General features: G+C 37.7%; 1 protein-coding gene across 1 annotated transcript; it reads left to right on the top strand.

Moving 5' to 3' along the window:
- Nucleotides 1–332: 332 nt before the first annotated feature.
- On the top strand, nucleotides 333–25,692 carry GLP2R (glucagon like peptide 2 receptor; the record flags this gene model as incomplete). Its single annotated transcript, XM_010165753.1, has 9 exons — nucleotides 333–437; nucleotides 8,601–8,694; nucleotides 14,821–14,925; nucleotides 16,492–16,613; nucleotides 19,561–19,667; nucleotides 19,912–20,068; nucleotides 20,616–20,775; nucleotides 24,310–24,370; nucleotides 25,623–25,692. Coding segments are annotated over exons 1-9 (981 nt in total), but the record flags the coding sequence as incomplete, so codon positions are not given.
- Nucleotides 25,693–26,274: the final 582 nt, after the last annotated feature.

Here is a 26,274-nt window from a genome sequence, read left to right as displayed (position 1 = left end):
GCAAAACCACTGGCAAAATTCCCACAGAGTTTCAAGGGAACAGAAACAGCTCTCTAATGTTTTAACAGTTTTCTGACTTCTTATTGGCTAAAGGACAAACTACAGTAAGCAGTGAAGTTTAAATTCTCTCTGCCTTTAACCAGAAAAAACAAAATGTAGTTGGAGTCTAGCAAGCCTAGATGCTTTAGCAGACTTCCTCAATTATTTTTGAGAAGATTAATGAAACAGTTGCACTCATAAAAGTAGTTTTACTTTTTATCCACAGGATAAGAGTGAAACAACTAATCTATAGTAGAGTGAAATAGCAGCATATTAGGGAACAATTTATTAGAATGGGCATGGCGACACTTTTTGGTCTCTGTTTCAGCATGGGACTCTGGTCCAGAATATCTCCCGCACCTTCCAGCTGTGTCATGATGCTGTTTCTAGTGAAACAGGTAAGCAAATTCAATAATTAATAACGGAGACTATAAAAGTGAGTTCCTAATACATAACATTTTAACCTTTACACACAGCATTTTTGTTTCAAATCTGATTCTGACATAACAACTTATGTTTATTAGAAATTAATCATGAGAAATGTTGACTGAGAATCTGTGGAGTTTTGTATTACAACTCACTCTGACTAGGTCATTTATTAGAATTTTCTTCTAGTAATATTCTTTCATACAGTGATAAATTGTGTTTACATCCACTTATACAATCTCTTCATAGCAATATTGATGAGCATTGAATTATATTTATTTTTCAATTTTTCTACCAGATATCAATACTACTGTGAACCGTGTTTATTTTCTACTGGTTTTCCTTTGTTCTAAAATCAACTTTGCTTTGTTTCTAGCACACCTTTTAGACTTCTATGAGTGGTGAGTGTTTAATCTGACATTTGTGAAATCTGGTGTTATTGGTTTCATTTTGCACCTCTGCTTCTTACAGAAGGCTAGTAAATCTGTATGTGATTTCTACATTTATTTCTTGTAGAGAACTGCTAAACTATTCACTTCTTTTTTCTAAATCTATTAAAATATCTGAAAGTTTACTTATTTGTCTATACTGGCTTATCATTTGGAAGACTTTTAGATGTTTAATGACAAAATATCTCAGTATAATTCACTCCAAGGAAATTTTCACATATGTTTAAAATCATTATTTATTTATTATTATCAACCTTCATTTCAATATTTTTTTTTAATTACTAAGATGTAGTAAATTTACATTCAACCGAATAAAATGCATATATAGATTTCAGGTACATTTCTAGGAAATAAATTTACAAGAGAATAAGTGTAATTGACAGACTTTCTTTAAATGAAATTAATACGGCACTTCTATCCACTTGTCCTCCATTTAGCTTCATTACTAAGGTAGTAGGTTTGCATATGTAAATGCTATAGAGACCAGAATTGTGTTCCTACCATTTTTATGAAGAAAAAGTTACCAGACACATATTCTCTTTTTTTCTTTAAAAGAGAAAATTTTCCTAATGCTTTAGTATAATTCAAAACTAAAGTTTGTCTTGCATAAATATAGAACTAAAACAACTCTCAAGTTTGTAAGACACCTTAAATTTGTAGAACACTTCGACCAAAGTACTGGTTCCGTCAATGGTAACAGAATATCTCCCAATTGCTTCCATTAGATTAAAAATTTACAAGACTATAAAACACAAGGAATTACTTTGTCGTAGTGATTCCTGTAACTTGTTTAAAGAAATATGTTTTATTTCCCTATATAGATAGGAAAAATATCAATCAGAATAAACCAGGATCATGGCTGAAAGAATAAGTAAACATTTAACCTCTTATTTCTAATTCATACCTAAACTGAAGGTCTTTTCCATCCATAATACCACAGTCTGAATAAACAGAAACATTTCATTTTACCATTAGCTTAGTATAAGAAATTGAACAGGTGACATCCTGACTATACTGTGATCACTTATGAAAAAAAAATATACTAATCTGTTTGCAACTTTGGAAGTTTATTATTATAATCCACTTCCTAAGCGAGAGCTTCAGGCAGTGTTATCTGCTGCACCCAACATATTTTTAAACAGTAGTGTCATCTTGGTGCAGTTTGTGGGCGCTGAGCAAACCAAATTAATTGAAAGACACTTCCAGCAAAGTTTGATGAAATTTCAGTATGGGTGAATTTTGGTGCAAGCAAGATGCCAGGCTTACAGGCTGAGGCAGTTCATTTGCTACCAGCTTAACTTCAGACAGCCTGAAGTGGAGATAAGTCCAGTGTAGGGCATAATGTTGTGGACATTCTGAGCTTCTGTCTTGGACACTGGGGTTTAATTTCTTCTGAGCTGGAAGTCTTGTTTAAATGCTAGTGGATGAATGTCTATTGAAACATAAAACTGAGATCAAAAGCCACAATAAACTGCGTGATGCCACTGCTTGAAATTATGGTAAATTTACCTGAAAGCTTGTATTTCTATTGCTGAGCATGCATTGTATCTAAATTTTGATAGCTCTGAGTAACCCAAAACATAGATCATAATAAAACCTCACTAGGATCTGTAATCACAGACCCATGTCAGATACAGAGAGAAATGTGTCAGTTTTTCTCAGAACATGCCTACAGGATTGAGCCTTCTCCCACATGTAGCAAAAGCAAGAAAAGTCACAATGATCTCAGCAGTGATTGCTGTGCTCTTCACATTGACCCAGACTGAAGACCCTCCTCTTTCTGAGAGTGTTAAAAGAATTTAACTCAGTCAGTGGGTAACTCTATGTTTGCTATATTGACAACTCAGGGTTGGACCATCACCTCAGTGAATGGCAAAGGCATTGCAAAAATCAGGTTCTATATATATATGCTAAATTTAATATTATACAATATGCATCCTCTTCAAAGTTCTTGGTGTTTTCCCACGTACCCTCAGTTCCAAATTTCTCATTAATTTAAAATTCCATAAAAGTCCACAGCAGTCTTCGATCGCAGCTGATTCTTCTTGTCTCATCTCAGTGCCTCTTCAGAAGTTGCAGCCCGCTGGTCCCACTCTGGTCACTGTATTCACTGATCTTCTTGAATAATCTTCCTGTCTGCTCACCTTTGCATTTCTAAGAAAAACTTACATAATGACATTTAATTTATGTCTATTTTAAAGTATGTAATCTTTCACAATTCGCTTACTCCAAGTTAATCACTTATCCTCTATAATTGCTATGTCTCTAAATTCTATTATTCTTGTTGATTCAGCTGGACTGGGTTTAAACTAAACATGGAAAATGCTATACAAGGGACAGAATGAGAAGCAGCATGGTTTCATGGTTTGTAAGAATTATTATTCTATTATTTCCCAGCACCGGTTTCAAATTTTCCATTTTAACCGTAATACTTCTATTAATCAATATCATTTCACCTATAAGCATTCTCTTAGAGAGTTTTCCCCTTTTATAGAGAGAACCCGCTCATGTCTCTGAAGAATAATGACATGGATGTACAGAGGCAAGCTGTCTCTGATTTTTTTGTTGAATCCTTTTCACTTAGCTAAACAGACATACATCATCAAGGTGTCCTGCTTCTTTAATTTCTCCTTCCCTCTTAAGGCTAGCGCCGTATTCCCAACCCACACAGTTTGCCTTCTTAGCAGTAATAGCTCTCTAGTGCACTTAATGCAGAAGAGTCTTAACAGGATGTCCCACTGCACAAAACATTGAAGTCTTCTGTCTGGAGCACCTGCATCACATCAATCTCTTTCAAGCCAAGAAGGGAAAGCAAGCTGATTTTCCTAATTCCAAAGCACTTTCTGTATATACAGGACCTTATAGTTTTTCCCCAGAGAGAATGGAGACTGAATAGTCATGTATGAACAGCAAGTTTGCTTTTTTTAGCTACTTTTGGTAGTCCCTATATAGGTAGCTGATGATCAATTCACAAGTTGCTGCCATTCAAGTCATCATGGTTTGCTGTTGAATATCTGTTTATAATTTCTCCGATAAGATAAATCTATGAGGATTTCTTAGTCTTTTAATTTAACTATTAAGGCCACTCCAGCACTTTCTTTACAACTTGCAAATATATTGCCATCTCTTTTGAGTTATGACCACCAAAGTTAGCCATACTATCCAGGCAGAGTTGCACCAGGGACAAATACTACTCATTAATACTGTTTTGTACTCCTTTTGAACATCCTCCTTTGTACGCACAACAAAGAAATGTCAATACTCTCCTGTACTGCAATATTGTCTACAGGTGGCTCATGGCACTTAACTTCTATAACTAAATATAAATTCTCAAAAAGTCCTGGCATACATCCTTCAGCTGTGGCTTCTAGGAGTAAAATTTTGCTTTAGGTCTACCACTGTGCATGCTCTGGAGAGAGGTTCATGTTTCTCTGTGATCTAAATGGCCCTTATTAACTCGTCATTGTCTGCTCCCCTGTTAATTTCCAATCATCTTCACATTTTTATTAATAATTTAGATTATTTTATATGCTCTTCTAACTATATTTCAAATTAACATTTGAGGTCAGCTGACAGCTTTTTTTTTTTTTTTTGGTCAGGTGCAGCTCTGATCTTATACAGACTTGATTTTTTTTTTTTCATCAGAAATTCTAATGTGTCCTGGTTTCCCTAGGATAGAGTTAATTTTCTTAGAATAACTGTGTTTTAGTTTCAGTGCAGAATTTCTTACTAGAAGAATGTTGATAAAAGTACTAATGTTATTAGTTGCTGCTGGAGCTCAAGGCCATCGTGTTTGGCTGGTTCACAGCTGCATCAGGACTGGGAGGGAGAAGTGTACAGAATAGGAAAACCCAAAACTGGCATTTGGATGTGCCAATGAGATATTCCATCTCATATCATGTCATGTTCAGTCTATTAATCAGGGTTGACCAGAAAGGTGGGGATTCTCTCAGGGATCGCTCAGGTTCACTCTTCCAGGGTTCCGGTTTCGGGCCTGTCTCTGCTCCGGGATCACTGGCTGGGGACAGGCCGGGCATCGGTCAGTGGGTGGTGAACAACTGCACTGGGCATCACTCATTTGTACATTCTGTTATCACTGTTGTTATCATTATCATTTTATTTCAATTACTAAATTGTTTTTATCTCAACCTGTGAGTGTCCTTGCCCTTTCTCCTCCGATTTTCTCCCTCACTCCCTGGAGGGGGGGAGAGTGAGAGAGCAGGTTGTGTTTGGCTGAAAGCCAAAAAGGTGAAACCACCACATTATGTTAGAAAACCAAGCACCTTATAGATATCTATGTCAAAAGTGACCAGGTATTGGCTATCTGACTCTACATGTAGCTTTACAGAAACTGACAATTACATAAGGAAGTTATGTGAAACTGTCATTTATGTGTAAACTGCTCCTCACTCTTGTTGAGTGAGCTTATTCATGACTTTATTTCAACCATTGTCTCCAGGAATGGAACCAAACAAACACTCAGGTAGCCACTGTGAGGCTTTCCTTGTATTTCCTTGGCTGTTTAATGCATTTGTTTATTAGAAACTGAAGTGCTATCCCTTAAATCAAACTGTGTTTTCCACAAATGCGTCATCTCCATGTCTTTGCCTCTTCAAATGAGGTTCACTGACCCGGGAGTGTTTGAAGAATCTCCTTTGGCTCCCAGCATTTTGAGGCCTACATGAGGGAAATGTCAAGATGATTTTTATTTTGGAAATATGCATTCCTTTCTCATGGCTGCTGTAAATTTTTTCTCCTTATCTTGCAAGTCCATCAGAGGAAGAATAATCATAGTCTCTCTACTCCCTGGAATTTAAAGGAGGGTGTCTGGAAATTAGCTGAGAGACTAAAAGCAGAGTACAGGGCAGACAACATTTTACACATCAAAAAAATGCATTAAAGAGTGGTCTTATATAACAGCTAGCTAATATTCTCCACTGTTCTTGTTTAGAAGCAAATAAATGTGACTTTCTTTGTTTTTCAAATAAATTTATGCTCAAAGAAAAAAATACAGGTGAAGTTCACAGCCACACATTTTCCTGACTATCTCAGCCCTTGGCACATGACCCAGCTCAGACAAGCTTAGGACAACCACATGTGAGAAAGGCAGTTTCCAAAAAGTTTCTAGTCCAGACAAAGGGAAATTGATTTTCAATGGAGAGCGGAAAAGTACCCTTTGGTATAAGGATTGTTGCTTTTAGAAAACTTTTATTTAGTCTGCTTTCCACAATTTGGTCATTACAATTGGTAATATTTTCAATCAGTAGTGAATTTTCCATTTTTGGTGACTTACAGTGGCAGTGTTCTTCGACTACTTGCCCACCTCTGGCCTCCCAAAGCCCTGCTTTCAGGGGACCAGCTGGCATATTACACAGATACTGCTTAGGCTGATGTTCTTTTCCCTGGATAAATAGCAATCACCATCACAGTGACACTAAACCTTAAGCATTATCCCCTCTCCACTGCTTTGCTCTTAATTGGGCAGTTCCTCAACAGCCCAAATCTAACATGTCACCAAGCAATTTTGCATTTAACTCCTATTTTTTTCCATTCCTTTCCTACACAGTAATTATCAGCTATGGTCCTCTTAAAGGCTTCTGCACTAGGAGTGTTGTGTGATAAAGACATGTCGGAAAGATTAATATTTGAAGGGAGGAAGTTAAAATATGAGAGCCCCCCTTGGGACCCTTACATTCTTGCAACCTTTACATTCATAAGGCGTATGCCACAGATGTCTACCACATCCTAAACACATCAGTCACTATTTATAAAATCATTATTAAAATATGCATATTGCTGGGAATTTATTTTTTTTTTAACAGCAGAGCAGATTTTATATTAAGATTAGTTTTATCAGTGGAGACAAATTTAATTCTCTACTCTGTGCTAGCAACTGTTTATCTACATCCCTAATCTCACCCTTTCATGCTACCATCTAGGTCTCTTTCCTTCTGCTTATCTGCTTCTCAACACCAAGGGAGTGACTCAAGGTCAGCAGGTCCAAGCAGAGCTCCTAAGCCTCTTCTCTCATTCCCTTTTTGAACTCCATTGACAATCCCCTCAACCTCTGTGTTTCTTCTGTGTGTTTCTGCGGCCATAGTGCTATCCATGTCTTATAAATACAGCAATTCTCTCCCATACAACCTGCCAGAATTTGTCCATCAGAGCAAGTCCCCATTTAAACAGGCACAATTTTTTGCTTCGTTTGTGTTCTCAGCCTATGTTCACACAGAAAATAAGAGAATGGCTAATAGGTCCAGAAGGACCCTATAGATTGAAGGTGGATTGTTCTGGCTTTTTGGAGCAGCTAAATGCTTTTGGTGACAAAAGCTTCTAGATCATAGGACAGGGTGAGCAGGCAAAGAGAACGAGCCAGAGCAAGGACCCAGGAGACCACAGTGCAGGAGCAGCTGAGAGAGGTGGCTGCTTTTGTAATAATGGGATTGTTGATTTCCAGACACCAGAGGGGACTCATCAGAATCAGTTGTCATTAAACTGACTGTAGCCAAAGTTATGCCTGTCTTCAAGGCTACACTAGTAAAAGGGAAATTGCTCTTGAAGTGCTTTTATTTCAATTGTCTCTGAACAGATCACATCAATGCAATTGTTCCAGATCATATTCTTTCCAGAAAGCTAGCTTTTCAGAATTTAAAGGAATTCTTGCTCTCCTCTGGGATCATCACTGTAACAGGAAGGCTTAGGCAAAATCAGCTTTGAAAATGGCTTAAAACCCCCAACAAAACAAAAACAACAAAGTACCTACAAAAGCTCAGGACATAAAAATCTTTTTGTGTGAGATGTCTTTGGCATGGAAAAAAACAGTGCTACATTTCACTATGTAAGAAATCTTGAGGGCAAAGGCTGTTCTCCCTATGGACAGAGGAGGACAATAATACTATGCCTTATTCATGCAAAAAGGACAACAAGGTTGGTGCAGATGAGCAAGTAAAACTTAAAAAAAAATTTGTCTTTTCTCAGAAAAAAATGAGGAAAAGAAAGATGTCTATGACTGTTGCAGCTGTTGGAGAAAGCAGTGATCTTTGAATTGCTGGGCAGAAGTACAGAATGCACTGAAGAAAAAGTGTCAGTAGCAAAACAGTATCACTTACTCATTACTCTTTCCAATTTTTTACTGTACTACTCAACCAGGTGTGCTTGATTGTCTTTAAAAATACTCTAAAAATAAACAGTCATCAAAATTATCATCAATCAGATTCATAAATCAATCTAGTAGAAACATAATCACATAACAAGTATTACCTGACCTTGGCATAAATTGACAGTAAAAATCCTGGAAAAACTGTAAAATTTTAAGTACCCATTTTCTACAGGGGAGGAAAGTAATGCAAATGGTTTTGGTGTACCCTCACAGGTCCTAGCAAATCTGTGTGGATTTTTTAAAAGGGACTTTACTGAAGTTGAATAGATTTCTATGGTAATATAACACCATGGCAATACCTTTCTTGCTCAGGCAAAGACACTAACAGAAAAAATTTCACTAATAATTTCCTGGAGAAGGAAGGGGTCTGCCTTTACCTCCCTGCTTACCTACCATTCCTCCATTCTCCTAACCTCTCTCCTCTTCTCTTCTCTCCTCTTAAATTTCTTATAACAGAAGGAAACTTGCCACTAAAAGACAGCAAGGTTCTAACTGATTTTCCTTATGTCCAGTATTTTCACTCACAGGCCAAGGGATCTCTGCTGGAAAAAACCACTACTGGATGGAACAAATATAAACAAGAATGCTTGAAAATGCTGCAGGAATCAACTGTAGATAGTGGTAAGGACACAAAGAGCAGAATAAAGCAACATCTTAAGTAATATTGATGAATATGCAAATATTCTTTTACTTGCTTTGCAGAAGTGTATGTCTTTTTGTAAGTTCTAAATGTAGAACAATCAGCTATTACTAGACATGCCAACACACAATCATGAAGTTAATGGCTTTCTTTGTCCTGGAATATATTAGGTTCCTAAAGATAAAAACAAATCATATACAGAAATGAACCATTGAACAGCTGGTGCTGAACTACCACTATGTTGCGGCACTGAATGCCTGATCAAGAGGTAGCTGCTTCTCATTGTTGGTAAGAACAATGTCCTTTGGATGAAGAACAGCAGTTTTCAACTCCCTTTTCAGCCTGAACAAAATCAAACCCTTGTTCCTGGAAATTATGTGAAACACAAGACAATAGACTATCCAGGGAAAACATGTCTCCCATTTGTATACTTAAGAAACTAAGCCACATCAGACAAGAACCCAAAACACATGAGGCAAGGCAGAGTCTGGTTTCTGCCTAGTCAAGGTAACTGGGGAGCTGTTCTCTTCTCGCAGGACTGCTTAATTATTTTTGTGATACAAGTCATCAGACTAATAAGCTAAAACACAGAGACCAGGTTGCCCCGTGTTCACCCGGCACTTATAACCATTAGCTTAAAGTTTCTTATTTATTCTCTCACCTTCATGGCTTTTGGATTCTTGGCTGAAGAGCAATGTAGCTTCAGAGTATAGCATCTTCTTCTGAAAAACCACAGAGGGGGAAACTGAGTCCACACTTCCTACCTCTGTTTGAGTGCTAAAATCTTTATGCTGTTTAGGAGAAGGGGAGCTTATAGTCTGTGATTATTTTGCTCTTAAAAGTATAAACTCTACCCAGATAGATTACCGTGTTCAGGAGAGAATGGCATAGGCTTGGTTTGAGTAGTTGGAGAAGTTCAAGAAGTAGCTGGGAGAGAAGTGATTGCAATCACCAAGGAAAGATTAAGAGTGAAACTGTTTTGGACTCACTGGCTATAAGCAGGTTTCTACTCCTGTCTGCAAGTGATACAGTCATGGTCATCTTGCTTGGTGGTTACCTTACCTCATCAACTGCACAGGAGACTCCAGGATGATATTTGACTCACTTTGCTAGTGGCAGAAATCTGCAATTATGACCTTGTAGTGTCAACTACTGGCCAACTTTGTTGGCCAGAACTATGGTATGATTAAGATCAATGCATGTATTCTTCGTCATTCAAAATGCATTTAGAAGTTGAAAATCAATCCAAAGCATTAGCCTGGGAATTTGAAACAGCAGAGGGGGGGGAAAAAAAAAAAAAAAAAAAAAAGAAGAGAGAGAGTGGGTTTTAAGCCTAAATTATGTAATGTTTTATGGTTTAAGTTTCTCTAAGAAAATTAAGAAATCTCTAAGAAAATTAAGTTTCTCTAAGAAAAATAAGAAATCTCTGACATGCACAGGCCTTTGAAAAGCAAAAGGGAAAATGTATCCTGTGAGTCAAAGAAACTGTTTTTAGTGATCACATTCAATATCAGCCTTTCTCCTCTTTCAACTGAATCAGGAGTTGATGAAAATGAGCAGTTCTTCTTGGGCATGGCAGTACACTAAAGGAATGAATCTTCATGCTCTCTAGCCTTCATCACTGACCTGCTCCAAAGGCAGCTGCAGCTCCTGGCAGCTGCAACAGCATGAGATAATTGCCTTAGTTTATGCTGTGAATCTGTAACAGCTGGGGAAACAAAGCGAGACACCATGCTCACTGCTGACTCCCATCTCCATCAAGAACTTGGTTCAGCTTTCATAGTATACATGGGGCAGGAAATGCCCACTCATTCTTCCTGAGATTTTGGGTGTGCTTAAAAGCAAAAAAAAAGAAATATACCAGCTGTGGAAAGGCAACCCAATACCCATCAAGGACTACTAGAACTTTGCTAGGGCATGCAGAGATGTACTCAGGAGCTAAGGCCCGTCTAGAACTGAAATTGTCCGAAGATGTAAAGAACAATAAGATACATAAGCAGAGAAACCATAGGCTCATTACTAAACAGGGCAGGGAAACTAGTCACTAATAAAGGAGGACCCAGAAAACTGCAGGCCAATTAATCTTACTTCAGTCCCTGGGTAAATAATGGAACAAATGCTACTAATCAAATGAAGCAGGCGATTGGGAAAAGCTAGCATGGATTTACCAAAAGCAAATCATGCCTGACTAACCTGATCACTTTCTACAAAAATGTAACATCTGCTGTCAACATGCAGAGACCAGTGGATGTTGTTTACCTGGACTTCAGCAAAGTATTCAAATCCATATCTGCCTTCTGGGCAAGCTGGTGAAGTACAAATTGGATGGAGAGTTGTGAGAGAGTTAGCAAACTGGATAACAGGCTGCACTCAAACAATGGTGAAAAAAGGTTTTGACTCAGGCTGGCAGCCTGTCACAAGTGGGTTCCACCAGGGATCGATACCAGGCCCCACACTGTTCAACATCATAAATCATTTGGACACAATTACATTGGAAGTACCCTCACTAACTTTGGTGATGATGGCAAACTGGGTGGTGAAGTGGACACATCGAAAGACATTGCCATCTTACAGAGAGACCTGGACAGGCTGAAAAAGTGGGCTAGCAAGAACTGCAGGAAGTTTAACAAAGACAAAACCAAAGACCCCAGTTTAGGCTAGGATCTATGTGGCTGTGGAGACGCCTTGCTGAAAGGGACCTGGGAGTCCTGTTGGACAATAAGCTGAACATAAGTCAGCAGTGCATCACTGCCACAGCAAAAGCAAATTGGATCCTGGGCTACATCTGTAGGGGCATTACTAGCAGAGATAGAAAAGTGATCACCCCACTCCAATCAGCACTTGTTAGGCTGCATGTAGAGTATTGTGTCCTGTTCTGGTCCACACAAGTCAGGAAAGATGCAGACAGACTGGGGAGGGCCATAGAGATGATCAAAGGGCTGGAGAAGCTGTCCTATGAGGAAAGACTGAAGAAGTCAGGATTTCTCACCCTGGAGAACAAAAGGTGCAGGGGGGACCTCATAAAAGTACAAGGCAGCTCCAAAGGGGACAGAGGCTCTCTCTTTACAAAGAGCTGCATGGATAGGAAAAAGGGCAATGAGTACAAGTTGTATCAGATTTCACCTTGATATAAGGGTGAAAGACATATTTTACTGTGAGAACATTCACTGTAACAACCTCCTCAGGAATGTGGTGGAGTCCCCATCACTGGAGGTGTTCAAGATGCGATTGAACAAGGTGCTAGATAATCTCATTTAGGCTCTCTTTTCCAGCAAAGATTAGACCAGATTATTTTTCAAGATCATTTCCAACCTAGGCTGTTCTGTGATTCTACAGTATTTCAGGGAAGCGTGCTAACCACTGGGCCACTAGTAGTGCTAAAGGGGACAGGATAACCCTTGTTCAAGTTGACCTAATATGTATCCAGCATTGACAACTGGGAGAAAATAGGCATCCCAGTCCTTTGTAACGTTTATGCACTTTTTATGGGCAGGCACTGGAGGAAAATAGAAGTAATTTGGGGTGTGGAACTTGTGCTTCCCACTCTCTGGGGACATAGAGGTTCTGGATTCAGCTTCTACCAACTTACCAGAGGGTAATAAAGATTGTATGAACAATGTCCTGGAGTATTCTTCTAGCCATTACTATGCCAAAGGATAAAACCATAAACAATATTTAAAGCCATTTCTGCCAGTATGCATTTCCATGATGAGAATTTAGAATCTGGGAATCTCCATAGTTTAGGGATCTGCATGATGGCATATCATTTCTGAGTCCTAAGCAGTTCGAGGCAGGAAAATCAGGCGGTTACCTCTGTCAAAACTGTTATGCTTCTAGTACAACACAGTGTCAATTTGAGCACATAATTAGATGTCTGTCAGCAGTGTGATACACCTTGGCTGTCTCAGTTCCCCAAAAAACCTAGGTAGGCAGGTAACTAGAAACTGTTCTAGTTATCTTGCAGGATGTTACCATGTAGCAGAGTCACATACAGGAAGGGTCAGGGTACCAAAAGCACATGCAGGAAGGGTCAGGGTGTCGCTCAGCTGAAGCATTCATTTATCTAGTTCTTCATTGTCCACTTCCTTGTGCTAGATTTTTATGTGATGATAAAATAATACTTGTTGCTAGATGTCAACAACCCAGTTATAAGTTTTCCTTCTATGTCATGTAAATCTTTGTCTGACCTCAAGGTTTCAAAAATGAATGATCAGAAGTCAGAAAAGTACTAATAATGATATGCAGTAGAAATGTTAAGCAGACTTTCTCAGAAGAAAAAAAAAAAGTGTATTTGTGACAGAGGAGTCAGCAGAACAACATGTATGGCCGGTGTGATAACAAATCTGAGTTACCCTTACCTCCAATGAAGTCCACCTTCTTTGGACCAATAAAGTGTGGTCATTCCTAGGCTCATACTTTCTAGTAGTAGGACACAAATACCAAGAAAAGTATGATCTTCATTCCAGAGTTTTGCTTTTTGTTGTCCTTTGACATTTTGGAAATGCTACGCTTTTCTTTTTTACCTTTTCCTTTTTTATCTTTTCTTTTCTCTCTTCTTCTCTTCTCTTCTCCTCTTCTCTTTCTTCTCTTGTCTTTTCTCATCTTTATCTGCTTACTTTGACTGTGGGAAATAAGGAAGGCAAAAACACAGGAAGGTCAGACAAAGAAGCTGCCATAAATTACAGACTATGTGATTACACTCAGAGAGGCAGAAAAACTACTACAGTGATGAGGATTACAGAAGGGACAAAAGCTTTTCTGGAAAGACAGAGAAGCAAAGCACACATCAGACCAGTCAGTACACCTGCAGGATAGTTTACAACTAAATCTGACAAGAAAGAAAGACAAATAGTGGCAAGAAGCTAGAGATCAATGATCTGTGGTGAAAATCTAGTATGCAGAAACTTAGCATGATACAAAAGAAGAGTATATTATGGTGGGAAGGCAGACAATGGTGGCTTTTGGTGGCAATTAGAACTAAGCCAGATGACCCAGAAGGACACAAGCAGTGACACCTGGCAAGATATTAAAAGGCAATATTGGTAGCAGGTGATCAGGAGGACCATAGGGACTCAGAACCCCAGTTTCCATGAAATGAGAGAAAAATATTTTTCTCCTGGTAGCCTACTCAATTCACACTTGAACAAACCTTGGTCAGACATTGGGGAAAGGAACAGCAAAAAAAACAGCTATGAATTTTATCAACTACATGGGTCATAAGGCAGATGAGGCCACAGATGTTCAGCCTCAAAGGTACAAGGGAATAACTAGGATTTCACATGCTGTGCTCTGTATTTTAGCAGAAGGACCCTAAAAAGATGCTAGTGAGATAGCACACAGCTATCTTTGCTGCTCCCTGTATTCTTCTTCCCACACAATTTTCTCAAAGTATTGCTAAGTATTACAGAAAACAAAGAGGATATACTCTTCTCCTTTGTATGGGCAAAAGCATTAAGGCTAAGAGAGGAGAACTTCAGCTTACCCTAGAAGAAAGACAAAATCTAACCAAGAGATTAGTGCAGTCATTAATGCAGTTTTTTCTTACAGTAACCTGATTGTACCATTTCAGTTCTGCATTATCAAATGTTTTATCTTAAGTCCTGTGAGTGATGTGATGAAGCTTAAAACAGTTAGTCTGAGATATTGCCAGCTCCGTAACCTCTACTGTCCAAAGACATAAGAAGTCACTGCCCAAGAAGCTGGCAGTGGTCTGAGATGAGAGCAGGTCTTACAGTGGTCATGAAAGGTGGAATATCTCCCATTTAACAGCAAAAAGTCTGCGGCAGGTATGAAAAATAGCAAATGAGAGCATGGCTGGTATCTGTCTGTTACATTCAGATAACAGAGGCCTCAGGATGATTTTGAGCAATACTCTTATGTCATAATGAAGCATGTAAAACCTGCTGCCATTGTGTAGACCCAGGGAAGAAGGGTAGCAGCCATTTTTGTACTGTGCACTGAGCATTGCACAGTGAATGCACAAAGTTTACATTTTATAAATACTCTGAAGTAGCTTGCAGGTTACCTGAAACAGTATACAATGGTTTTTGTGATTGTCCATTGTCTGAACAACTGTTTGTAAAACTTCTATTTGCTTCTCTCCCCAGGAATACACTGTAATGGGACTTTTGATCAATTTGTTTGCTGGCCTTACTCTCCCCCAGGAAATGTCTCTGTTCCTTGTCCTTCATATTTGCCGTGGCTGGAAAACGGTAATGTGAAAGTGCTAACTTCAGGATTACACTTAGAATCCATATAAAGGAGAGATTATGCTGGTCTCTCTTGTCCCAGTGTTCTTTGAAGTGTCGGGGAGTTTTCTTTTTTCACCTCTCTACACCTCTTTTCTGAATTGAGGTACAAAATTGTTGTGAATGTTTAATTACTTATCCTTTTTCTCCAGCCCACCCCACCCCACACATGGTTGGTTCTGTAATGTCATCATTTGTCCTTTTTTGTGCTGCTAAACAGAAAGACGCCCAGAGTCTATTTAGTCTCTCAAACAACTGCTTCTGACAACCTTTTAGAACAAGTTAAGCTCTTCATAATAAACATAAAAACATGTTCCTTCCCTTCATGTAATGGAGACTTATTTTTTTCTCTTTTTCTGTCTATATTTCTACAAAAGCATGATGTAAGACATTGCCTCAGGTTACAAAGATTTTAATTGTGTTCATATTGGGGAACACAGTTGGGCTGCCTTTACAGCTTCATCTGTCATTCTCATCCATGCCACAGCAATTTAGGAGAAGAGGCGTTGGAGAGAGCTCAGCTGTCTGTTTGTCCTAAAGATTTTGTGGGACTGGTGTTAGGGTTGCTTGTGGTCCCCATTTCCATTGCTCGTCCTATTTCCAAGGCATAGCTGTGTCTGTTCTGGGACACTGATAGACTTGGGCAAGAAATGCTTGGAAGGTTGAGGTAAGTTTATTGTGGTTTGTTGTCATTGCCAAGCCTGAGCATTGAAAAATTAGGATAGTTTAGAAATTAGAGGCCTTCAGATTTTTTTTCAGTGTCTAGTCTCCACACAGAGCTCCTACTCCATCACAGCAAACTGTGCTCCCAAAGCAGTTCTCTCAGTTCTGGTTATCCTGAGTGAAAAGAGATATTCGGACTGTTGCTGAAACCTTTAAACTCTTTCTAATTAAAAAATGAATGAAAAAGCTCAGATCTGATTATAAATAAATCAATGGCAGCTGTTGAGAGCAACATCAAACAAACATCAACCAGGGTTCCCATACTATTCTTCCGATGTTATGGGCAAATCCTTAATTAATATAAACTAGGACAATGCAGTGAAAGCAAAGAAAGCTTCAGGAGTTCACACCACCTGCTGATTGGGCCCCAAAGTATGTAAATAAAACATCAGCCATGGGTGTTTCAGAGGAAGATAATTCCCTAATCAAACCATACTCTTCCTCTTACAATTTTGACTGCAGAGTCTGGGCAATATGCTGCTAATACCTGATGGAATTTAAGAGCTTAATGAGTAAAAAGAATAAAGTGAGATGTATGCTTTTCTTTTGGATGTACTAACTATGTAATTTTTTTGTACATACCAGATACATTCTGGGAATTTATTTCTGCTAGATTACATTCCTACTTTGTCCTATGTAAATATGAAAAATATATTGTCAAAGACAAAAGAAAATTGGGGTTTATTCCTTTTTTGAGTGTGTGTGGAGTGGTGTCTGTTGCTGTGGTGTAAGGGAGAAATCTTTAAAACACAGGAAAAATGAAATCTTTATTTTGACCTTTCAGACTACATCTCTGTTTACTTTCAGGAAGTGTAGGAAATGTATACAGAGTCTGCTTGAAACAAGGGATTTGGCAAATGAAGGAAAATTCCACAGACATTTGGCGTGATAATTCAGAATGTTCTGAGGAAAACCATTTCAAAAAAAATGTAAGTATGTTTTATGTTATGGTTTAATACTTTAATCTTCTTAATCCCTTCTTGAGTAACTGATAAAACATTTCCATTGAATACCTGCAAAAGATGTTCAGATTTCATTTAGATTACCAAATGGAAACTTGTTATTTTATTTAGAAGAGGAGGAAGGATTGAAGAAGGGGATTCCTGCTTTAGATGTCACAAATTATTTTCTTTTCAGAGTCCAGTGTTCACATGTGCTAAATTTGTGCTAATAAAATTGAAAAAGACTGCAACTTGACAAGCAAATAATTTTAGTTCAAAGCATCGCATTGTCTGCCCCAAATTGCTGTAGTCTGCCAAGGCCAGACAACTCCATTCCCTGCCACATCCTGAGCCTTTTAATATTTAATGAGCTGTTAACTGGTCCTTTCAAATGTAGCTAGTCAGTGACTGGAGGATTCATCATGTTGCAAATACCGTGCTTCCCAGTTGTGATAGTTTCACAACTGCCTCCCCACCCCCAGGGGATAGGGGAGAGGATTGGGGGCAAGGATCAGGAGGCTCATAGATTGAGATAAAAACAGTTTAATAATAGAAATAAAAGAAAACTAAAAAAAAAAAAAAAAAAAAAAAAATAGTAGTGATAATGCTAACAGTAATAAGATATGAAAATGAGTGATAACCCAGTGCAACTGCTTACCACCCACTGATAAGCCTGGCCCGTTCCCAGCTAACAATCCTAGAGGAGCAACAATCCTGAACCAAAACCGCGATCCCAGAAGAGCGAGAGCCCACGAGAAAAGCCGTGCAAATCCACCCCCCCTTTCCAGTCAGCCCTGGATAATATACTAAACATGATGGGATATGATATGGAATATTTCATTGGCACATCCAAATGCCAGTTCTGGGCTTTGCTATTCACTGCGCTCCTCTCTCCCAGTCCTAATGCAGCTGTGAACAGCCAAACACGATGGCCTTGAGCTCCAGCAGCAACTAATAACATTAGTACTTTTATCAACAATGTTCTCATAGCAAGTCTGAACTGAAACCAAAACATGGCTCTTCTAACTACTGAGAAGAAAATTAACTCTATCCTAGCAAAACCAGGGCACCGGTGTGATACAGCATGCAGACCAAGCCTTGAGTTTCGTCAGCCTGAGCTGAATAAAGAGCAACCTAGATGCTCCCACCTCAAGAGTGCTCAGCTCTTTGTACTGAAGATAAAATGAAAACAATTATGCATCAGCTGAAGAAAACTTATTCTATTCTAGAAAACTATATCTTATTACTGTTAGCATTATCACTACTATTTTAATATTAGTTGTTTAGGGGGTTTTTTTAGTTTTCTTTTACCAGTTTCTGAAGCTGGTAATCACACTCTTGCTCTGTATCTGCAAATATACAGATATGGTTCATGTTCTCTGCAAGAAGGCAGTTCGCAACCGAGCGAGCTCGCTTCCACCACCTGAGTTAAGTTTCAGGCAAAGGACAGTTCAAGCAGTGAAACAGGGATCTGACCCTGTGGCCTGCTTGCATAACTGAGCAATGACTTCCATTGCTGCTCTTCCAAACTCTGCTGCTTTCCAATGAATGCATCAGAGTTTCAGGTAACAGTAAAGCATGTAGCTTATCTAGATTCAGCTTCTTGTAATTTCTTTTGCCATAGAATTCAGCTTAGCTATTGTCAAAATTAAATCTCTTAGGTGAGTGCTATTACTGTTGATTATTTTTTAATTTTATTACTTTGTTAGGTGAGCACTGTACCTGTTTATTACTTTATTATGTAACAGTAGTTTATTGATGACTTTATTAAACAGTTTTAGTTCAGGATCCCCATGCACTAAGTTTTTACTAAGCTCTTTGTATAGTGAGTGCATGAACTTACAAACTTACTGTTTGTTTATGCAAGTGTGATAAATATTCATAAGTACTCAGAGTTTTCCATGGTTTGTTGACCATTCTGGATCACAAACTTGTGGGTGGAAGACACATTAATTCATCTTGTGTTGACAGCAGACAATATCTCTGAAAGCTTTAACCAGCTTTCCTACCAAAACTAAATGTAGTTTTGTACTTGTTTGTTATATTTATTGGAAAGTCCCAATATGTTAGGAATAACCCAGAGCTAGTACTCACAGACACTGGAGAAATCAGCTTGATTTAATTTGCTTTGATGTTGCACAATTATCACAGCCAAGGTGATAATTCATTATTTTTATTAAGTTCATGCCTGTTTGAATGTTTTCATGAAACAGAGGCTGTACCATGGGAAGCTCCTCCCTGGGCACTTTCACCCTCTCCAAGAGAGTTTCTACCAGCAGGCACAGCTCAACCATGCTATTCAGACAGTACTCATTAGTATAAATTGATTAGAGAAAACTACTGTCAGGAAGACAGTACCAAAATTACTGGCACTGAGGGAAAAGTAAAATCACTGAGGAAGAGACACGGGTTCCAAGAAAATCTTTGCAGGTCTAATATGGATTATGAAAGTCACATATTCCCCTCTGCAGAAAAGATTTTCTTGAACCAGAAAAGCAACAGACAGAGCTGAATCTCAAAATTGTACAGGCACAACAGATGTGTAACTGTTGTGCCTGTACGAGATATACACATAGTAATTGCACTTGTGTGTACAGGTTGAATGAGTTGGTCTCTGCAGTTATTATACCACCAGGATCAATTTGGTGCATGTAATTATGGCAATGATTAGCTGTAAATTGGATTATGAATTATGTTTGTGCAGGAGCAATCTTGAAATAAGACGGTGAGTGCCTTTGAATTTAAAATGAAAACAAGAATCTGCAAGTGTCTCTGTCATGCAATGATTTCATGAGGCAATTCTAGGGAACAGGCATCAGAAACCTCCCCTGGCTACCTTGCACCACAAAGGAGTTGGACTCAAAAGTTTCTGAGCTGTGTTCATGCTCTGTCCTCCTGTCTGCATCTATAATACATTTTTCTTCTTTGTTCCTAGGAAGAAGAACATAAATTACTTACCACACTACAGCTCTTGTATACTATAGGATATTATTTTTCTCTCATCTCACTTGTATTAGCTCTCCTTATACTTTCTTCACTCAGGTTAGTAAAAAATTTGCATCCATTTTAAAAGTACAGACCCCAGTATGCACATTCTTCTTTTCATGTAATTGAATTTATTGCTTAGCTTCCAATGTAAATAACTTGTATTTTCCTAACAAACATGATAAGTCAATTCCTAAGTAAAATCTATTCATGGCAACCATAAAAATACAACAATGGGTTTTTTTATTTCTGCAAATTAAATATATTCCAGAGGATTCATGCATTATTTTTTCTTCCACAGAAAACTTCACTGCACAAGAAACTACATCCATATGAATTTATTTGCATCTTTTATCTTGCGTGCCACAGCAGTTCTTATAAAAGACACTGTGTACTACAATATCTACTCCAAAAGACCAAATGATGAAACGGGATGGATATTATACCTCAGTCCTGAGGTAACTTGTTAGTTCATTGCTAATAGAAAATGTGTGCTGCTAGCTGCCCTAATATTCACAGTGTTGGAAGTTTGCCATATGGCAGCAAGTTTTGAGGTTTTTGTTAGTTGAGCTTCGAATGCTTTAATTATGCTGATAAAGCTTGGGGTAATCAAGAAAAAAATTCTAATTTGATAAATTGTAATAGATTAATTTTATATGAAGCCTAGTATAGAAACAACAAATTAATCAATAGCTATATTTAGAAACATCCAATTAAGCAAAACAATTTACACTTGTAGTTATAAGGAAGAAATTTATGCTTTTATTTGGCACTTATATAACACTATTTATTCACTCTTGGTATGGATAGCACAATGCAATGCACAAAAATCTTACTTTTAAGACAATGTATTTGCTATGAAAGAACACTAAGAGAAAAAAATAATTTAAAGTCTTTTCTGTAGTAGGAAAATGTGCTCATTTTCTTACACTTGTTTAGATACTGTAATAACAGTGAGAGAGAGCTTATATATTAACAATGATTCCCAGTCTCTCGTTTCTACAGATTGTAATCATTTGCAGGACTGCCCAGTTTTTCATGCATTACTTTGTTGGTGCAAATTATTTTTGGCTGTTAGTAGAAGGAATTTATCTGCACACGTTATTGATAACAGTTGTACTCTCTGAAAGACAACTGCTAAGGACATATATTGTGATAGGATGGGGTAAGTACCTAACAATTTCCCAATTTTTTATTCTGTGGTACATTTTTGAGTTGGTGCTGCATACTTTGGAATGAAGAAATAGAGAAAATCTGAACTCTTTTTTGTTTGCTTGTTTCGAAGTCAGTGATTGTCAGTAAAGGTATACCAGTAGTGATACATTCGTTGCAGTTCAGCTTGACCTGCAGATACAGGAAATGGGTGAATTGATTCTTAAGAAAACAGTAGCCTAGTGGACAGGACAAGAAGAAACTTTACTATATTTGGCTGTATTTTCTGTCACCACTGAATGTTATGGTACTATCAGCAACTTCATTTTCTTCCTTGGTAACAGAGCACCTACATAGCAAAGATGTCCAAACATTAATAATTTTCTTTTATATGTTCACCTTCCTATCTTACCTTAACGGTCTAAAGGAAAAGTGATTTTTAGAGGGATTTGATTGTGGTGGACAATTATATAGTTATAAATAGATTATTCCCTATTTGCTGTGCTGTACTCCTTGCTAAAATTATTTACTAAGGAAAAAGAGGCGTGATTTTAAAGAGATGTTTAAACTCAAACAAAAATAGCTGAAGCAAATGGCAGCCAAGATTAAAATTATAAACATTACAGTTAGAATGCTATAATACTTACATGTTTAAAATAAATTTTTGGTTACTGTTTTCAGCTTGACAGTAATCTATGTCTTTCAGTTTTAATTGTCCAAAAGTTGTACTAGGCAATCTCTCTAACAATCACAAGGAATGGGATTTTATTTAATACCTATGATGAAGAGATAAGGAAAGCCTAAACAAACTAGTCATCGATCATTTGCAATACAGTACTCCCAAGTCAATACTAGCCACTCAAATTCAGTTCTTCGAGGCTCCAAGGATGTGAAATTTCACATATGAATCTTTTTTCACCAAATCCACTCACATTTAAGCTGAGAAGGACATGCACATATATGCCAGCATATTAAAGCTCAGATTTGGCAACTAAATTTAGGTACATATTGAGACATCTCTGTTGATGATAATATTTTGTCAGGACAAATACAAATCAGAGACTGGAATATTCAAATATTGCATTTTGGTACCAGCATAGGAATTTGCTGTTTAGAATTGTCTCAGAAAATTTGTCTTGTCTTCAAAACAAGTCTAGTTTCTCAGGGTAAAGGATCTTATTTTTTATCAAGATAAAATACATTCTTAAACCCTTCTCTGCACAGTCAGTGATGAGTCTCAAGTATTCTGGAGCAACTTCCATACATTTACGGGGAAATCAAGTAGTTAATATTAAAAAAATTAAAACTTTCCTGATTATCTAAATATGAAGTCAAGCTCCATATAATTATAACAGAATTTTTAATTTTTTTAATCCTTGTGCCACCTCCCAACTTCTGTTACTCCTCTGCTCCCCCAGTATAATTTATGCTGTGTTCATTGAGTGGTGTTTTCATGTCAGACTTCCTGTGGGTTCTTAGAATCAGGTAGAGCTTAAATCCTTAGTTTAGCCTACCTAATGGAAGAGGGGATTCATTTTATTTAAGAAGGTTAAATTTAGGTAACTAATACTGAAATTGTCTCTGGAACCAAAGGAAGAAGACAAGTACCTTTAAAGAGTGAATTATTTAAATATTTCAGAGAAGTGAGATATTAGCTTAATCCTTTCATGCATCTCTAGATATAGTCACATTCGAACTTGTCTTATTCCCTACAGCATCCTTTTCTTTGAGCTTACCTGTACTCATCCACTATGCTGCTGTGAAGGTTATTTTTCAGGCTTGCAGTTCTGAACACGCTACCCATTTTTTGTCATCCCTCCTTTTTCTCTTTTGCTTCTTCCTCATCAGACATAAACTATTTTCCTTCACTTTCACACTCATTCCCATCCTTCTTCATCTATTAAATGCTTCTGTCAAAGCATAGCACCATACTTTGCTGTTCTTTTCCAAGCCTCTGGGTTTTCTCCATGTGCTGCACTTTACACTTTAGAGGGTCCTTCTCACCATCTATGCCTTGACTTCTCTGTTTACTCTCACATTCTCCTTTAAACATCCCTTGTGCTACATTAATATGGCTGTATTGGCATACAGGCTGCTGACACACCAAGACCACTGTCTTTCATTCTGTTTTTTTTTGTCTCATTGCTTCCTCACTCTTCCCACCTCTCTAACTCCATTTGTTGCTTTGATCATCAGCTCATCAGAAGAGGGACTAACCATTTTATTCCTCATTCAAACTGCAATAGTTCAAGTCTGTTAAGAAATTTGCTTACTACTGTAAGAGTATGAACAACAATTATCATCTCCCTGTCATTCCCCCTCCATTGCTCTCATACTTGATTCATATTCACTGATTTCCTAAAGGCCTTTTACAACTCATTAGCTTAATTTCTTATTTCTATGTAACAGAATTACTACTTAGATGAGAAATCTGGCACCTGCCTTACAGACATTTGTAGTACTGCTGCTGCTTACGCCTACCAAACATACTTCCTCAGCTACTGACCCAGAACTGCACTTGATAATGTCACCTCATCCTCCTGGGTATCATATTACCCTGCAGGATAACCTCATATTCCCCTGCACATGTAGCTCTCTTTCCAAGTGGTCCATGCCCTGATTGTTTTCTCAGACCCACTACTTGCCAAGGCCATCTCCCACTCAAGTGAGACCCTTTCTCTCTCTTTCCCAATTTTACCCACTCAGAGGTCTATTATCTCTGAGAATATTTTGTTTCCAGACCTTTAACTGTATTGCCACACTCCAGCTTTCCCCATGACCTTAGCTAGTGTCCTAGAATCCTGAATAGATCCTGCTCTGTCCCCAGTGACCCACATCTCCTTTCCTTTCTGCCACATCCACCAGAAAATCTCCTTTGTGTTACTGAGCTGAGAATCCAGTTGAATGCCTGCTTTTTGTAGCTCTCATGCCTTGTGCTTGTGATTGAAGCTTGTGCCTGCACATTTGTAGACCATTGGAATAGTGTGGTAATCCTTTATTTCAAGGGTTTGAGTTTTAGGGTTTTTTTCAGTCTGCAGTCTATGATCTCCAAGAATGGGGTCAACTATAGGGGAACGGGGACCACGGATTATCTTTAAGGGGTCCAGGAAAGATAATCCAGAAAAACCAAGTTTTTCAGTTGTTTTGATTAACTAGACAGGGCTCCTTGCCTCCACTGAAAACTCTTTAATGTTCAACAAATAATAATGTTAACAACAAGCTGCTTAGGTAGTCTGTGCGGCCTGAAGTACCAAGTATTTTGAATTCGCAGGGTCAGGAATTTAGAAGATTTGGACAGGTCAGCAGTGCATGTGTATATATATCTATGTATATATCAGTCTGAAAATGCAAGATTCTAATATACAATGAAATTTCATTTTGTATTTCAACTACAGATGGGGAAAGCCAGAATCAGATTGATTTTTGTACAATTCTAAATAGAAGTCTGAAAAGCATATGTCTTTGCACCATATACTATTGTAACATATCTGTGTTTTGTATGACCCATCCTGCAAGCTTGGCTGTAATTTACTCCCTTTCTTTTCAGTTGTTCCTATCCTGTTTGTGGGCCCTTGGGGAATAAGCAGATCAAAACTAGAGAACACAGGGTAGGTTACTAAATAAAATATGCCTTAGAATACTGACTTTCTGTTTGCTTATTTTTTCTGGAAGCCCTTGACAATAGTTGACACAAGAATTAACCACTAGGTTTTATTAAGATTATAGAGCACTTTTTATATTTTCTAGGTCCATGTTAGTACTTTTATATTAAAATACTTCTAGGAATTCTCAGATTTACTTATGCATAAATCAAGAAGTAGAAAGAACATTCACTGTTCTTGAAAGTAAACCATTGCATCAAATGTTCATGCATTTACATAAAGCAAATTGTCTGCACAAATATCTTCATGGAGAACATCTTGTTCGTAAGAAAAGGAGATCAGTGGTTTCCTTGGAAGCCATCTACACTTTTAGTTTAATTAGTAAGCACTGCCATTTTGAAAAAAAAAAATTGTTGTGGAGGATAATGACAAAAACTTATATTCACCAAATGCTAATATTAAATTAATGTGTTCAGTATTCAGTGAATGAATCAGTAAGAGTAACTTGTACTAGTAAGCATCAGTTTTCCAGTCTCCTAATCTACAATGATGCTATTAATGGCATCACATAGACTTTGCGCTTCATGTATGATTTCTTTTGTTCCCCTTTTTTATTCGTGGTTCCTGGAGAGTTTTGTTCAGAACACCGATATAGTTATTAAGTAACATGAGGAACCAAATCACAATTACAGTTTAATAGAGTTAGATGTTATGTAGACCATAAATGACAAGCCAAGATTCTACAGACTTTCAGGGTAATTAGCAAGAAGGAACATGCACATAAAACAAATTAGAAGGTCAGAGCAGGAGAAAATGAGACAGCTTCAAGGAAGCAGTATACACACCTTTTAGCAGGTCAAGAGCCATGGTCACAATCCATAGTTTACCCATTTCCAGTTTCCAGGTTCAGGTAGACAAATCTGAGTAAGATGAATTCCATTATGAAGTTTTGGTGTTATGTACAGTTGTTGTGTGGATCTAAAGATCGAGTTTGCCAGATAATTCTGAAGTTTGCAGTCTAGGGAAATCTTTCTCAACATTCTGGTGGAAAGATCTTCAGAATAAATACAATTACAGTTGTTGGTGAAACTCTTCCTATTTTTATTCCATTTCTCCTGAGTGCCACCTGAAAAAATCAGACTTTATCAAATTGCTTTTGAAATATATACATAGGTCATGTAAGCATTCTAATTTTTTTGTTTTAAAATAATCTAATTAATTCATAATTCATACTTAAGAATATTAAATTATTCTTCAGGTGCTGGGGAACAAATGAACACATGGGAATCTGGTGGATCATCCGAGGACCTATGTTGTTTTCCATTGCAGTAAGAATTATTTCATATATTCCTAATAGCATGCATAAGTGTGTTTGTCTTTTGTGACCCTTTCTCCAAGTACAATCGAATTCTTGGATTATATTTTTACCCCCATTTTCTCAGTGATCAAGTTACTTAGGAGAGTGCAGCTGTGTGGTGAGCATCACTAGAAAGCTCTGAATTCTCTATAGAGGAAGATCTTATGATAACCAGGATGCAGAGAAGTAGAAACAGAAATACTGACAATCATGGGGAGAATCATTCACTTAATAAAAAAATGAGGCATAGCATGGCAATAATGAGTCATGATTTTTTTTCTTAAACAAATGCAATAAAGTGTACACATGAAATGCGGTGATAATAAAGAGGTGGAAATAACATGATCAAAACAACTCTTGAGGATATGGTTATGAACACAGAATTTTGATAGGTCGGAATATTGTGTGTGTTCGAAATACCTTATATTCTCACGCAGTCAGCACAGGATAAAAGGATAAGAGGAATAAGTGATTTGGTTAGCTAGACAAATAGCAAATGTTGTACAGAAGCAATGTACTTTTTGTGGTAGTTTAATTTAGCTGGCAGCCAAAC

The sequence above is a fragment of the Antrostomus carolinensis genome, unplaced genomic scaffold (assembly GCF_000700745.2).
Source record: "Antrostomus carolinensis isolate BGI_N321 unplaced genomic scaffold, ASM70074v2 scaffold274, whole genome shotgun sequence".
Taxonomy (NCBI): domain Eukaryota; kingdom Metazoa; phylum Chordata; class Aves; order Caprimulgiformes; family Caprimulgidae; genus Antrostomus; species Antrostomus carolinensis.
Note: the sequence above shows the minus strand (reverse complement) of the source record. Positions and strands in the feature narration are given on the sequence as shown.